Source organism: Bufo gargarizans, chromosome 6 (genome assembly GCF_014858855.1).
Source record: "Bufo gargarizans isolate SCDJY-AF-19 chromosome 6, ASM1485885v1, whole genome shotgun sequence".
Taxonomy (NCBI): Eukaryota; Metazoa; Chordata; class Amphibia; order Anura; family Bufonidae; genus Bufo; species Bufo gargarizans.
The window spans coordinates 96,248,263-96,265,194 of NC_058085.1; the positions used below are offsets into that span (position 1 = coordinate 96,248,263).

Consider the following 16,932-nt stretch of genomic DNA (forward strand, 5'->3'; position numbering starts at 1 on the left):
CTTGGAAATGTATGAATACATTAATAACTAGGCATTATAGTTCCCCACATGTCCCTTTGATGTAGTCAGAGTTTGCTGGCAGATGCCCCATTGACACGAGGAATGATAACGCCCAGTTTCAATTTTAGTCATACATTTCCAGAAGAAATAGCAGAGCAACAGCTCAAGAAAAAATACTCAAAAATGGTCATCTAAACTTTGTGTCCTCTTTAAAGCCACGACACAGATGTAAGAATAATTTCTCTCTTTTATAGTTTTGCCAAGAAGATACGTCTTCTCTGTCTGAAGTCAGGGGGAGTACTTGCTTCATAATGGAGCAACAAAAATTCACCATGAGAGTCACAGGATACAGCAGGAGTTTTTTTATATTAACAAAGTAGAAAACATGATCTTTTTATGAATGCAGAACAAAGTGCGTTATCTGTAGAATTTCAGTCTTCCTTCCTGGGCTAACGCCGCTATCAGTTTTGACTCAAATTCTGCATTGTGAACGCCAGTCCATCTGAAAGCGCCTGCAAATCGGTTGTTTTCCCAGTAGTGGTGCCAATTTCCTTTTTGGTCTGCACCGAAACCAAATACTGATATCTACGGAAATGAACACAAGTCAATTACTGCCAAGATCATTCCCGGTATCACAATTATTCACAAAGCTACTAAAATACGATATGTACAAGGTTCTTAGATATCAGGAGTCTTCAAAAATCTGGTGGATAACTTTAACTGTTTAATGGTAGTTAAAGGGGGTGTCCAGGCTACAGATATTGATGACCTACCCTCAAGAATAAGTCATCAATATCAGTACACTAGGGGCAGACACCTGGCATTCCCACTGTGATCTATATACAGTATAGTTTACGGAGCCGTGGCTGCCCAGAACAGTTGATCGTGGGTGCGTTGGGTGTTGGACCCGCACTGATCGGATATTATTAACCTATCCTGAGAATACTGTAGGTGAATATCTGTAGCCCGGACCACCCCTTTAACTGTGGGGTATAGCCAAAAGAAGCGGCTAGTGAATTTATTCAAACGATCATGCAAACTATAGTCATCTTCTTATGAAAAATATCCAATAAAAGTCAACCAAAAGCGCTAATTTTGACCATTTCCACTGTTTGAGACAGACTGTTGCCTGCTGGTCGCTCCAGTGGTCCTCTGCCGCTCCCCGTTTACTTTGCTGAAGCAGTGCCGTACCAGCGTATGACTGCTGCAGTCAGTCACTGGCCACAACCATCATATCGGTGGCACGTCATTGATTCAGCAAGGTAAACAGACCAGTGGTGAAACATTGAATTTATAAGGCTTGTATGCAGGCTTGGACTGTCCCACAGGGGTACAGGTGAATCCCCGGTGGGCCCCTGAGCAAGGTGGGCCCCTAGTCTCCCGCCCACTGCACAAGTGGCACATAACACCGTAGACTTACTGCACTACATACATATATTCGATGTACAGCACCTCAACCAGCCTATGTTCATAAAAAAAACTTGATAGATTATTAAAGAGGACCTTTCACCGCTTCTGAAACGTCTGTTTTAATAGCTTCATACATTCCCCATGTAATAACAACTCTGAGCATCTGTTCTTATGGCTCTATGATGTGCCATTCCTCTGTTATTCCTACTAGAAGTTATGAATCAATTGCTAGCAGTCTGCAGTAAGGGTACAGAGGGGAGGTAACCAGTTGGGGGGGGGGGGGGGGTGTCCCTGCATGGACTCCCTCTATCCAATCAGTGCTGTCATTTTCAGACTATGCAGGTGCAGACACCCAACTGGTTACCTCCCCTCTGTACCCTTACTGAAGGCTAATAGCTATTTATTCATAACTTCTAGTAGAAATACTAAAGGAATAGCACATCATAGAGACATAAGAACAGAGGCTTCAGAATAGTTATTACACGGGAATGCATGAAGCTATTAAAACAGACATGTCAGGAGCGGTGACAGGTCCTCTTTAAAGAAACTCCCCAGTATATTATTATAGACGCGATCAGAGCTGAGATGACTTCTAGGTATAGAGGAGAGATCACCAGTGTCCTCTTCTCCCCAGGACCTACCTTCTCAAAGATGCTGCAGGGACCCCCGTATTCAATTATCTGGTAGCATCTTGCTGCTGTGTGAGCAGGTACTATTTGAATGTATCCGTATGGTGGGCCCCCAAAATACATTTTACTGGTGGGCCCTAGGCACCCCAATCCGACACTGCTTGTATGGGCTTTTTATTATTTTGTAGCATTTGTTGCGTCTAGATTATTTTTGAAAGCCTTTAAAGGGGTTTCCAAGGTCTTAAGATTGAAGACCTTTCCCAAGGACAGGTCATCCATATCTGATCTGTGGGGGTTTGACAATCAGCACCCTCGCCAATGAGCTGTTCCCTGCAGGGGTGCACCTAGCCTTTCTGCCTGTGGCGAAAACTCAAACGGCGCCCCCGTCCCCAATGCTAATTCCTTAACCTAACCCCTTTGCCACAATGAAAGTGCCCATTGCCCATGGCCCTTATGCTGCTCCCCTCTTGCCTCTACCTGGTGATGCCTGAGGCGATCGCCTCACCTGGCCTCATTGGTGGTGCACCCCTGGTTCCCTGAAGCCACTGGTGCCAGAACTAGCAATATTAACGAAGCTGGAAGCACAGCGCCATTCAACGTGTAGTGGCCATGCCAGGTTACTGCAGCCCAGCTTCTGTGCGAGTGCTACTTCCAGCACCTGCAGGGAACAGCTGGTCGGGGAGGGGGTGTTGATTCCTCACCGATCAGATATTAATGACCTATCTGCAGGATAGGGCATCAGTTATAGGATCCCGAAAACCCCTTTAAGTCTGTGACTATACATTATGTATCAGGACTTTAATTATTAATATTAATAATTAGATGTACTCACCTCATCACATATATGTAATGCGAAAAAGAGCGCCAGCATTCCAGTAGATGGATACTTTCCATGATGATTGGTCCAGTTATCATGGATGTATTTAAAAAAGGCTGGGTTAAATATTAATACCTGAAGTGATAAAGGAGATACATATTACTGTAACATATGTCCCGGGGGTCGTATCATGTATCTACTGAATACCTCTCATTTTCTACACATCCACAAAGAGCACTGCTTTAAGGGCAAACTTCATAGATTGTATTAAGGACAGGGGCGTAACTACCATAGCGGCATGACTAGGTTGGGAGGGAGTGATAGGTGAAGGAAGGTCAGGGAGGGGTTAATGTATGGGCAGCGTGATGGGGATGGGGCTAGGTTTTATAAGGGGGTAGCAGGGGCGGGAAAAGGGTCAGTGCAGAGGGACAGACATGGTGTAACAGCAACCCACCCACCCACCCACCCTTGAAGAGGCTTTGTTTACTGAAGGGAAGGAGGTTTGCGGGCAGAGAGGAGTTTGGGGGGGTTATGAAGGGGTGGTGTTGAATTGGCTAGGCAGGGAGGGCCTTTTTTGTCATGGCGGCCGAGGCAGGGCGGTGGGGGGTCCTTGGAGTTGGTGGGGAGGGAGCTAAAGGAGGCTCTGGACTCCCCAGGTTTTGGATGATGGAGTGTTGTATATCTGCCCTCGTGTTGCCCAGGGTTAACGGGTTCGCCTCCGGCGTTTAACGGCTAGAGGTAATCTGAAGGAGGGGCGAGGGCAGTTACGCGGCTGGTTTATGGGGCTCCAAGGACCCTCCCCGTGTTTTTCAGTGAAGGTTATGTGGGCTGGCCTCCAGGTAGGGAGGCCTTGGGGACGTTGTTATTTAATAGGTTATGTTATTTATGTTCATAATAAAATGGCTGCTGTGGCCAATTAAATCCACCCACATTGTCGTGTCTTTTTGGGGATTGGGGTAAATTAAGGGAAGCGAATCGACAATACCCTGGTCATGTTTGTTTTAGAAAACATGAAATGACAATTAAGAAGCATTTATTCTTATGTGTTGTGGCGTTCCTCTGTTATTCCTGCTAGAAGTTTATGAATAAAGGTACAGCTGGATGTTACCAGTTGGGGGCATATCCCTTCACAGTCTGACACTATCCAGTCACAGCAGATTGTACAAGGACACACCACCAAAAGGTCACACACATTTGTACCTTTAATCGTAAATGTCTAAGAGAATTAATAGAGGAATGGCACAATATATGGACAAAAAAATAGATGCCGCAGAATGGTTATATCATGGGGAATGCAAGTAGTTACTAAACCTGACATGTCAGGAGACGAGACAGGTCCTCTTCACTGTAAAGAGTCTAGTGACAGCTTATCTGTGTAGGTTTCCCATCTTGACAATAAAATAGTGGCAGAGTAAAGTTGGCTGGTCACATACAATAACTGTCTGACAAAATTTCTCCCGACTCTGCCTCACATTCTGAGCTAATTGTTTGTGTGTGTTCAATGGGAAGAGGGGAATTCTCTTCTATTGGAGCAAAGGACTGAGCATGTTGAAATCCAGTATGCCCAATCCTTTTTTTGCAACAACTGTGGAGAAAAAGTCATGGATCAGACATCCACATGCTTTACATTGATCTATGGCTGCTAGGTATAAACATGAACACAAGGCTCTTCGTATAGATTTTGATCAAAATGCATAAGCCCACTCACCACGTCAAGGTGGTCTCTTTTGAGTGAGTCCCAAGATGAATGTGGCACAAATTCACATGGGGACCACCATGATACAGCACCTGTAAGCGGCAAGACCCAGGAGCGCCAGTCACATGTGGTGCTGTGCCAGATTAGTGTAGGTACCCACTCCAAATTGGTCCCTGTGACCTGGTGGGTGGGCTTATACATTTTTGATTGAAACATGCACAAAGAGCCTCGTGATAAATACATAATATGTGAATGTGTGATTTATGCCTTTTTTCCAATTCTTTCTCCCCTGACATCTGTCATCAAAAGAGGGTTGGAATCAAATCGGCATGTACGTCTGACTCACAACGAGTATGAGGAACTTCAACGGAAAGAGAACAATACAGGGCAGTAACAGAAGATCAACATTGAGAATTAGTAATAAGTGCGCAATCCCGGCTCACCTTATCTTTATCTGCCTGAATGAACCTCTTCACTCGGGTGTATGTACTTAAAGGGGAGAACAAGCACAGGACAAATGACCAATTACAAAATGTATTTTTTCAGAAGTTTGTCTAAATCATGACATTAATCTCACCTATTATATTACATAGGTAAAGAGGTAAAAGAAAGGGAAAACACACATAACAAGACAAACACAACATAAGAAAAACAGAAGAGAGTAGACTCACACTTCAAGGGAACCTGTCATCAACTTTATGCTGACCTCACTGAGGGTAGCATAAAATAGTGACAGAAATGCTGATGTCAGCGATGTGTCACTCATAAGCTAAAAGTAAGTGGTTGCCGAGAACCAGCGTCATAATCATTGCAGCTCAGGCCTGGAAAAGAGTCAAATCTACCTGAGAAGAGTCCTGGTTATTCCTAATCTCCTGCTCTCTCACCCACTTGCTGATGATTAGCAGTTCTCTCCTAGAGAGAAAGGGAGAAAACTAGGTAGAAGACTGAATCATCAGCAGGTGGGCAGGAGAGCAGGAATCCATGAATAACCAGGTAACCAGGACTCTTCCCAGGTGGCCGGGACTCTTTTCCAGGCCCAGACTGCAATGATTGTGATGTTGGTTCTCTGCAACCACTTACTTTTAACTTATAAATGACAGAACGCTGAAATCAACTCACCTGTTTATACTTTATGCTGCTGTTAGTATGGGCAGCATAATGTTGATGACAGGTTCCCCTGTCACGGTGAACATGGTGTCTGAGCTGCAGGCAGCATGTTATAGACCAGGAGGAGCTGAGCAGATTGATATACGTACATTTGTGGGAAAGGATTCAGTATCACTTGTAATTTATTCATTTATATTCCTGCTCATTCTGGGCTTTGGAGTCCAAACAGTGATTGACAGTCTTCTCCCTATGACTGTGTATACAGAGATAGCTGTCAGTCACTGATAGGACCGACACCTTGACTTTAAAGCCCAGAATGAGCATAGATATAAATTAATAAATTACAAGTTATGCTCAATATTTTCCCCATAAAATTACCATTTATATAAATCTGCTCAGCTCCTCCTGCTTTATCACCTGCTGCCTGCAGATTACATAGCATCATAGTTACAGGTTCCCTTTAAAGTGATCTTCTGACTCAAGCAAAAAATTCACTTTACTGGGAATGAAAAGAAAAGTTACCTGGTGCCCTCTCCTTTTCATCTTTTCAGCAGCAGATCTGCCGATTCCCTGACTCCTCATCTGTCATTCAAGATGGCCGCACAGTTCCTCAGTCTACTTAATGCACACTGTTCATTGGTGGTCCGAGACGCTTCCTGCTTGTCTAGCCCTGCTCTTGGATTAGTCAGAACTGCTTAAGTGTCTTGGACCAGTGTTCAACTCCAGTCCTCAGGGCCCCTTATGACGGTCAAGTTTTCACGATTTCCTTAGTATAGAGCTGGTGAATACAATTAGTGTCAATGCATTAGGACTTACCCCAGGTATTCATTCTATGAGATAGTCTCAAATCGTGCAGGTGAGCCTTGAGGATTGGAGTTGAGGAACACCGTCTTGGACTACTAAATGCACAGTGTGAACCAGGTAGTTTGAGTAGCAGTGGGGCCCATCTTGGATGACAGAAGAGCAGTCGAGGAATCATCAGATCTGAAGCTGAAAGGATGAAAAGGGGGACAGCAACCGTTCTGTTCATATCCCGCTTCATGTACTTTTTTTTTTGAACCGAAGAGTCGTTTTAATCTAATATTCCTCAAATATTAGGACAGGTCTTAAAGCAAAAAGTTTTGTACAACAATGATTCCAGATCCCACAACTATTCAACAGAAAACATGGTGGACATGGGTCCAGATCCCACAACTATCCAGCCGAAAACATGGTGGATATGGATCCAGATCCCACAACTATCTAGCAGAAAACTGGTGTAAAGACCATGTCCACCATTTTTCCCTCTTGTCAAACCTTCTTAATAGTCACTGGCTCCACCTACTAGACATTCATTGAGATTTGGGGGAATTTTGTCATTGCAATGAATGGTCCTGTTGTCCAAAACAACAACCAAACCAGTCTTACCAGTCCCATGAGGTGCTGATCTATAACATGGTGCTAACACTACACTTCCATTCTGTTCTTAAATATGGAGGCGTCTTTTATACACAATCTGCCAGATAATGAAAAAACTATGGTATGCTCCACTAGATGCAACATGGATGCCAATCAACCACCCACCCCCAGCAGAAACTAAAGAATTGTGTCTATGTATACAAATCTTTGAGAATCCTCCATATGGCTGCCACTTAAAATACCTTTTATAAAAGCATCCATGAGAAAAGCAGCTTTTCCTGTCTGTTTTCATCCAGTATCCATATGGAACAAATACAGTACCCATGATAAATGCCATATGGCAGCATACAGAAAAATATACCATACCACATGTGCCCTTTGTCATATTTTTATACAGTCATTTGCATCATGACAAGCAAAATCCTGGATTGTAAATGTAGTCCAAGGCCTCTATCACATGAGCGATATGGATTGTGTCAAGGTCTGTTCAGGGAAAGACTGATGATTTTGCACGCAAGTTCAATCCATTTTTTTCTGCGTTTGAGTTCCGTGTGTGCGCATTTTCCGTCTGGATTGTATCCGGATTGCATGCATTTTTCACACATGTGAAGAAAAACTGAAGAATAACAATCTACATCTCCTAGCAACCATCAGTAAAAAACACATCGCACCTGGATGTCTTCCGTTTTTCACACAACACTTCTATGGATCCAAAGCTGTGTAAGAATTACACACTATAGAACATACTGTGATTTTTCTTGAACGGAAAGATAATGCATGAAAAACGATGCTCATGTACACAGACCCATTTAAATTAAGGTTTTAGGATTCAGTCCAGATGCTATACGCTCGTGGATTGCACCCGGACGGAAAACTGACTCATGTGAAAGAGGCCATAGACACTTTAATAAAAAAACTGTCTATTCAGGATATGAGATAAATAGCGGTTATTTTAGGTGGGTAAATAAACTCATGCTGCCCATTATTGATACAAGCACCGATACACCACTATCTGCAGGTTTACGGCTACTTGGACAGTGATGAGGAGTAGCTTTTTTTTCCTTTGTGATATGCCTTTGTTAAAGGGGTTGTGCGGGTTCAGATCTCATTCTTCCCCCACTCAGCCCCTCTGACATGAAATTCTCCGATGCTCTCCGATTCCTGTGCTGAATTACGAGGGACAAGGGTTTCTTCTGGAGATCCGGTGACGTACCGGACTCTCCATGGGTAAGGCAGACGGAGGCTTCCACTTAACAGTGAGCCCGGTGACGTCCCTGGCACTAATGTGCAGGCTTTAGCGCTGCCCTAGCCTGTAAAATGGCTAGGGCAGCCCTAAAGTCCACCCATGAGTGCCGGTGACGTCATCGGGAACACTGCTAGGTGGATGCCTCCGCCTAGCAGTGTAAAAATTTTAACAAAAAAGCCCTTGCCCTGCACGATACAGATGGGCTAAGTGGGGGAAGAAGGGGATATGTCCGGGTTCAGCTCTAAACCCGGACAACCCCTTTAATACTTTTGTTATATGCTTTGTCCAGCAGCAGTATGAGACATTAAAGGGAATGTCTCATTAGAAAATATCATGTTTTTATGCTACAAAACACATATTTTGTAGACTGATGATTTTTGGCTTAATTTTCCATGCCGCTCTCTATACTTGAAAAAAATGCCTAAAATTGTGAAGTTCTTGCTCCGACCACTAGGCCTAATAATATGTCAAGACTTCCTGTCTAGTACAGAGGGTATGAGAATGAGCTCTTAGCAAACTCTGCCTGTACGGCTACCGGATAGAAGGTAGCGATCCTATAAGGCCTCTTTCACATGGGCCTCTTTCCACGTAGATGCAATGCATGAGGTGAACGCATTGCGCCCGCACTGAATCCGGACTCATTAATTTTTGCGTTACGTGAAAATCACTGCATGTTCTATATTGTGCGTTTTTCACGCAACGCAGGCCCCATAGAAGTGAATGGGGTTGCGTGAAAATCGCAAGCATCCGCAAGCAAGTGCGGATGCGGTGCGATTTTCACGCACGGTTGCTAGGAGACGATCGGGATGGGGACCCGATCTTTATTAATTTTCCCTTATAACATGGTTATAAGGGAAAATAATAGCATTTCTAATACAGAATGCTTAGTACAATAGGGCTGGAGGGGTTAAAAAAAAAAAAAAAAAAATTTAACTCACCTTAATCCACTCGCGCAGCCGGCATCTCTTCTGTCGTCTTCTTTGAGGAATTGGACCTTTGATGACGTCACTACGATCATCACATGGTCCGTCACATGATCCATCACCACGGTAAAAGATCATGTGAATGACCATGTGATGAGCGCAGTGACATCATCAAAGGTGCTATTCCTCAAAGAAGAAGACAGAAGAGATGCCGGCTGTGCGAACAAGTGGATTAAGGTGAGTTGCTCGTGTGAAAGAGGCCTAAGTCAGTGTTTTACCTGTTAAATAGGCCTGTTTAAATATTAAAATATTATTATTGATAATTATTACATACTAGACATTAGGCCCGTTACAATAACGGGCGCTAGAACAGTAGTGCATAAACATTAGTAGGAAGAGTCTATATTAAATGGCAAGGGAACTTGACTACACTGACTGGTGGCTGTGGCTGGTGGCTGAGACTGGCGACTGTGGCTGAGACTGCTGGCACTGACTGGTGGCTGTGGCTGAGACTGCTGGCAGTGACTGGTGGCTGAGACTGGTGGCTGAGACTGGTGGCTGAGACTGGTGGCACTGAGTTCTGGCTGTGGCTGAGACTGCTGACTGCAGCTGGTGGCTGAGACTGCTGGCTGCAGCTTGTGGCTGAGACTGCTGGCACTGACTGGTGGCACTGATTGATGGTTCAGATGGTTTGCACTGACTGGTGGCTGACACTGCTGGCACTGTGACCTGTGGCTGTACGACTGGCACTGATTGCTGGTGCTGAGACTGCTGTCACTGGCTGGTGGCTGAGACTGGTGGCTGTGGCTGACATTGCTGGCTGTGGCTTGTGGCTGAGACTGCTGGCACTGAGTGCTGGCTGTGGCTGAGACTGCTGACACACACTGGTGGCTGTGACTGAGATTGGTGACTGTGGCTTGTGGCTGAGACTGCTGGCACTGAGTGCTGGCTGTGGCTGAGACTGCTGACTGTGGCTGGTGGCTGAGACTGCTGGCTGCGGCTGGTGGCTGAGACTGCTGGCACTGAGTGCTGGCTGTGGCTTAGACTGCTGACACTGAGTGGTGGCTGAGACTGGTAGCTGTGGCTGGTCGCACTGATTGATGGTTCAGATGGTTGGCACTGACTGGTGGCTGACACTGCTGGCACTGTGACTGGTGGCTGTACGACTAGCACTGATTGCTGGTGCTGAGACTGCTGTCACTGGCTGGTGGCTGAGACTGGTGGCCGAGACTGGTGGCTGTGGCTGACATTGCTGGCTGTGGCTTGTGGCTGAGACTGCTGGCACTGAGTTCTGGCTGTGGCTGAGACTGCTGACACTGACTGGTGGCACTGACTGATGGTTCAGATGGTTGGCACTGACTGGTGGATGACACTGCTGGCACTGTGACTGGTGGCCATGGCTGTACGACTGACACTGATTGCTGGTGCCGAGACTGCTGGCACTGACCGGTGGCTGAGACTGGTGGCCGAGACTGGTGGCTGTGGCTGACATTGCTGGCTGTGGCTTGTGGCTGAGACTGCTGGCACTGAGTGCTGGCTGTGGCTGAGACTGCTGACTGCGGCTGGTGGCTGAGACTGCTGGCACTGACTGGTGGCTGTGGCTGAGACTGCTGGCTATGGCTGAGACTGCTGGCACTGACTGGTGGCTGTGGCTGAGACTGCAGCTTGTGGCTGAGACTGCTGGCACTGAGTGCTGGCTGAGACTGGTGGCTGTGGCTGGTGGCAATGACTGATGGTTCAGATGGTTGGCACTGACTGGTGGCTGACACTGCTGGCACTGTGACTGGTGGCTGTGGCTGTACGACTAGCACTGATTGCTGGTGCTGAGACTGCTGGTAGCAACTGGTAGATCAGACTGCTGACAGTGGCTTCTCTCTATATGGCTGATAGTACTGTGACAGACAAACAGAAATGGCTACTGGGACTGACGAACAGAAATGGCGGCTGGTAGATCAGACTGCTGACAGGGGCTCCTCTCTATATGTCTGATAGTACTGTGACTGACGAGCAGAAATGGCGGCGCTCCGACCTGCTTGCCGTCGTGCAGGTGACATGTGGAGTGTCGTGTCCCGATTGGTCGGCGCACTGGTGTGAGCGGTGCGGGGGGGGTTTGTTATTATTAGGGTTATTCCTGCAGTATAGAAATCATTTGCTAGAGGTAGTTGTGCATTGTGTGTGTGTGTATATATATATATATATTTTACTCTTTTTATGAGGCAAGGTAACAAAAAAAATGGCTGTTCTGGCACAGTTTTTATTATTTGTTTTTTTGTTTTTTTACAATGTTCACCTGACAGAGTAGATAATGTGATATTTTTATAGAGCAGGTCGTAACGATGTTGCGATACCTAATAAGTATTTTTTTTTATTTTATTATGGATTTACACAAAAAATGTATTGAAAAAAAACATGTTCTTGTGTTTCCATTTTCTGAAAGCCATATTTTTTTATTTTTTAGGTGATTGTCTTAGGTAGGGTCATATTTATTGCTGGAAGAGATGATGGCTTGATTGGTACAATTTTGGGGCAAAATATTTTTGATCGCTTGGTATTACACTTTTTGTGATGACAGTTGATAAAAAAAAAGGCTTTTTTGGCACATTTTTTATTTAATTTTTTTACGGCGTTCACCAGACGGGTTGGATCACATACTATTTTTATAGAGCAGGTTGTTACAGACACTGCAATGCCTAAAATGTGATTTTTTTTATTTTATCTTACACACTAAAAGCATTTTTGAAAAATAAATCATGCTTTTGTGTTTCCATTTTCTGAAAGCCATATTTTTTATTTATTGTTTGGGCGATTTTCTTATGTAGGGGCTCATTTTTTGCGGGATGAGAGGACAGTTTGATTGGTACCATTATGGGGCACATATGACTTTTTGATTGCTTGGTATTACAGTTTTTGTGATGTAAGGTGATAAAAAAAATTGATTTTTTGGCCCTTTTTTTAAAATGTTCTTCACCAGATAGGTTGGATCATTAACCCTTCAAGCATTGGGCCGCTGCTAGGGCAGAGCAGGACCTAAGGACCGAGGCATGGAAGTCGTTAACCACCTCCGGACCGCCTAACGCAGATGTGCGGTCCGGAGGTGGCGGCCCTGCGCAGAGTCACGCATATACGCGTCATCTCGCGAGGGCCGGGATTTCCTGTGAACGTGCGCACACAGGCGCGCGCGCTCACAGGCGCGCGCGCTCACAGGAACGGAAGGTAAGCGAGTGGATCTCCAGCCTGCCAGCGGCGATCGCTCGCTGGCAGGCTGGAGATCCGAATTTTTTAACCCCCAACAGGTATATTAGACGCTGTTTTCATAACAGCGTCTAATATACCTCCTACCTGGTCCTCTGGTGGTCCCTTTTGTTAGGATCGACCACCAGAGGACTCAGGTAGGTCAGTACAGTCGCACCAAACACCACACTACACTACACCCCCCCCCCCGTCACTTATTAACCCCTTATAAACCCCTGATCACCCATGATCACCCCATATAAACTCCCTGATCACCCCCCTGTCATTGATCACCGCCCTGTCATTGATCACCCCCCTGTCAGGCTCCGTTCAGACGTCCGTATGATTTTTACGGATCCACGGATACATGGATCGGATCCGCAAAAAGCATACGGACGTCTGAATAGAGCCTTACAGGGGGGTGATCAATGACAGGCGGGTGATCACCCATATACACTCCCTGATCACCCCCTGTCATTGATCACCCCCCCTGTAAGGCTCCATTCAGACGTCCGCATGATTTTTACGGATCCATGGATACATGGATCGGATCCGCAAAACACAGGCGGACGTCTTATTGGAGCCTTACAGGGGGTGATCAATGACAGGCGGGTGATCACCCATATACACTCCCTGATCACCCCCCTGTCATTGATAACCCCCCTGTAAGGCTCCATTCAGACGTCCGCATGTGTTTTGTGGATCCGATCCATGTATCCATGGATCCGTAAAAATCATGCGGACGTCTGAATGGAGCCTTACAGGGGGGTGATCAATGACAGGCGGGTGATCACCCATGACACTCCCTGATCACCCCCTGTCATTGATCACCCCCCTGTCATTGATCACCCCCCTGTAAGGCTCCATTCAGACGTCCGCATGTGTTTTGTGGATCCGATCCATGTATCCATGGATCCGTAAAAATCATGCGGATGTCTGAATGGAGCCTTACAGGGGGGGGGGTGATCAGTGACAGGGGGGTGATCACCCTGATCACCCCCTGTCATTGATAACCCCCCTGTAAGGCTCCATTCAGACGTCCGCATGTGTTTTGTGGATCCGATCCATGTATCCATGGATCCATAAAAAATCATGCGGATGTCTGAATGGAGCCTTACAGGGGGGGTGATCAGTGACAGGGGGGTGATCACCCTGATCACCCTAATCACCCCCTGTCATTGATAACCCCCCTGTAAGGCTCCATTCAGACGTCCGCATGTGTTTTGTGGATTCGATCCATGTATCCATGGATCCGTAAAAAATCATGCGGATGTCTGAATGGATCCTTACAGGGGGGGTGATCAGTGACAGGGGGGTGATCACCCTGATCACCCCCTGTCATTGATAACCCCCCTGTAAGGCTCCATTCAGACGTCCGCATGTGTTTTGTGGATCCGATCCATGTATCCATGTATCCGTAAAAAATCATGCGGATGTCTGAATGGATCCTTACAGGGGGGGGTGATCAGTGACAGGGGGGTGATCACCCTGATCACCCCCTGTCATTGATAACCCCCCTGTAAGGCTCCATTCAGACGTCCGCATGTGTTTTGTGGATCCGATCCATGTATCCATGGATCCGTAAAAAATCATGCGGATGTCTGAATGGATCCTTACAGGGGGGGTGATCAGTGACAGGGGGGTGATCACCCTGATCACCCCCTGTCATTGATAACCCCCCTGTAAGGCTCCATTCAGACGTCCGCATGTGTTTTGCGGATCCGATCCATGGATCCGTAAAAATTATACGGACGTCTGAATGGAGCCTTACAGGGGGGTGATCAATGACAGGGGGGTGATCAGGGAGTCTATATGGGTGATCACCCCCCTGTCATTGATCACCCCCCTGTCATTGATCACCCCCCCCCCCCCCCCCTGGTAAGGCTCCATTCAGACATTTTTTTGGGCACAAGTTAGCGGAAATTTTTTGTTTGTTTTTGTTTTTTCTTACAAAGTCTCATATTCTACTAACTTGTGTCAAAAAATAAAATCTCACATGAACTCACCATACCCCTCACGGAATCCAAATGCGTAAACATTTTTAGACATTTATATTCCAGACTTCTTCTCACGCTTTAGGGCCCCTAAAAAGCCAGGGCAGTATAAATACCCCACATGTGACCCCATTTCGGAAAGAAGACACCCCAAGGTATTCCGTGAGGGGCATATTGAGTCCATGAAAGATTGAAATTTTTGTCCTAAGTTAGCGGAAAGTGAGACTTTGTGAGAAAAAAAGAAAAAAAAAACAATATCCGCTAACTTATGCAAAAAAAAAAATATTCTAGGAACTCGCCATGCCCCTCATTGAATACCTTGGGGTGTCTTCTTTCCAAAGTGGGGTCACATGTGGGGTATTTATACTGCCCTGGCTTTTTAGGGGCCCGAAAGTGTGAGAAGAAGTCTGGGATCCAAATGTCTAAAAATGCCCTCCTAAAAGGAATTTGGGCCCCTTTGCGCATCTAGGCTGCAAAAAAGTGTCACACATGTGGTATCGCCGTACTCAGGAGAAGTTGGGGAATGTGTTTTGGGGTGTCATTTTACATATACCCATGCTGGGTGAGAAAAATATCTTGGTCAAATGCCAACTTTGTATAAAAAAATGGGAAAAGTTGTCTTTTGCCAAGATATTTCTCTCACCCAGCATGGGTATATGTAAAATGACCCCCCAAAACACATTGCCCAACTTCTCCTGAGTACGGCGATACCACATGTGTGACACTTTTTTGCAGCCAAGGTGGGCAAAGGGGCACATATTCCAAAGTGCACCTTTCGGATTTCGCAGGCCATTTTTTACACATTTTGATTGCAAGGTACTTCTTACACATTTGGGCCCCTAAATTGCCAGGGCAGTATAACTACCCCACAAGTGATCCCATTTTGGAAAGAAGACACCCCAAGGTATTCCGTGAGGGGCACGGCGAGTTCCTAGAATTTTTTATTTTTTGTCACAAGTTAGCGGAAAATGATGATTTTTCTTTTTTTTTCTTTTTTCCTTACAAAGTCTCATATTCCACTAACTTGCGAAAAAAAAAAAAAATTCTAGGAACTCGCCATGCCCCTCACGGAATACCTTGGGGTGTCTTCTTTCCAAAATGGGGTCACTTGTGGCGTAGTTATACTGCCCTGGCAATTTAGGGGCCCAAATGTGTGAGAAGTACCTTGCAATCAAAATGTGTAAAAAATGGCCTGCAAAATCTGAAAGGTGCACTTTGGAATATGTGCCCCTTTGCCCACCTTGGCAGCAAAAAAGTGTGACACATCTGGTATCGCCGTACTCAGGAGAAGTTGGGGAATGTGTTTTGGGGTGTCATTTTACATATACCCATGCTGGATGAGAGAAATATCTTGGCAAAAGACAACTTTTCCCATTTTTTTATACAAAGTTGGCATTTGACCAAGATATTTTTCTCACCCAGCATGGGTATATGTAAAATGACACCCCAAAACACATTCCCCAACTTCTCCTGAGTACGGCGATACCAGATGTGTCACACTTTTTTGCTGCCAAGGTGGGCAAAGGGGCACATATTCCAAAGTGCACCTTTTGGATTTCACCGGTCATTTTTTACACATTTTGATTGCAAAGTTCTTCTCACACATATGGGCCCCTTAATTGCCAGGGCAGTATAACTACCCCACAAGTGACCCCATTTTGGAAAGAAGACACCCCAAGGTATTCTGTGAGGGGCATGGCGAGTTCCTAGAATTTTTTATCGCAAGTTAGTGGAATATGAGACTTTGTAAGAAAAAATAAAAAAAATAAAATCATCATCATTTTCCGCTAACTTGTGACAAAAAATAAAAAGTTCTATGAACTCACTATGCCCATCAGCGAATACCTTAGGGTGTCTACTTTCCGAAATGGGGTCATTTGTGGGGGTTTTCTACTGTTTGGGCATTGTAGAACCGCAGGAATCATGACAGGTGCTCAGAAAGTCAGAGCTGTTTCAAAAAGCGAAAATTCACATTTTTGTACCATAGTTTGTAAATGCTATAACTTTTACCCAAACCATTTTTTTTTGCCCAAACATTTTTTTTTTATCAAAGACATGTAGAACAATAAATTTGGCGAAAAATTTATATATGGATGTCGTTTTTTTTGCAAAATTTAACAGCTGAAAGTGAAAAATGTCATTTTTTTGCAAAAAAAAGTTACATTTTGATTAATAACAAAAAAAGTAAAAATGTCAGCAGCAATGAAATACCACCAAATGAAAGCTCTATTAGTGAGAAGAAAAGGAGGTAAAATTCATTTGGGTGGTAAGTTGCATGACCGAGCGATAAACGGTGAAAGGAGTGTAGTGCCGAAGTGTAAAAAGTGCTCTGGTCATGAAGGGGGTTTCACCTAGCGGGGCTGAAGTGGTTAAACAGTTATTTGAGTCAGTGTGTCAGTGCCATGTCCTGATTGGTTGGCGCGATGCTGTGGGCGGTGCAGCCGCGTGTGGAGTGCTATGTCCTGATCGGTTGCCCCGCCG

General features: G+C 45.4%; 1 protein-coding gene across 2 annotated transcripts in view; it reads right to left on the bottom strand.

Annotated features, from left to right (window-relative positions):
• Positions 1-347: 347 nt before the first annotated feature.
• The window catches only part of LOC122940988 (CMP-N-acetylneuraminate-beta-galactosamide-alpha-2,3-sialyltransferase 2-like), a 68,778-nt gene continuing 52,193 nt past the window's right edge, over positions 348-16,932 (bottom strand). For both annotated transcript variants that reach the window (XM_044297957.1, XM_044297958.1), the window contains 3 exons: positions 4,996-5,041; positions 2,872-2,991; positions 348-585 (listed from right to left, as the gene is read on the bottom strand). In XM_044297957.1, coding sequence (XP_044153892.1) covers positions 418-585; positions 2,872-2,991; positions 4,996-5,041 — 334 coding nt within the window. In that variant the 3' untranslated portion in view covers positions 348-417. The remainder of the gene's footprint in view (positions 586-2,871; positions 2,992-4,995; positions 5,042-16,932) is intronic.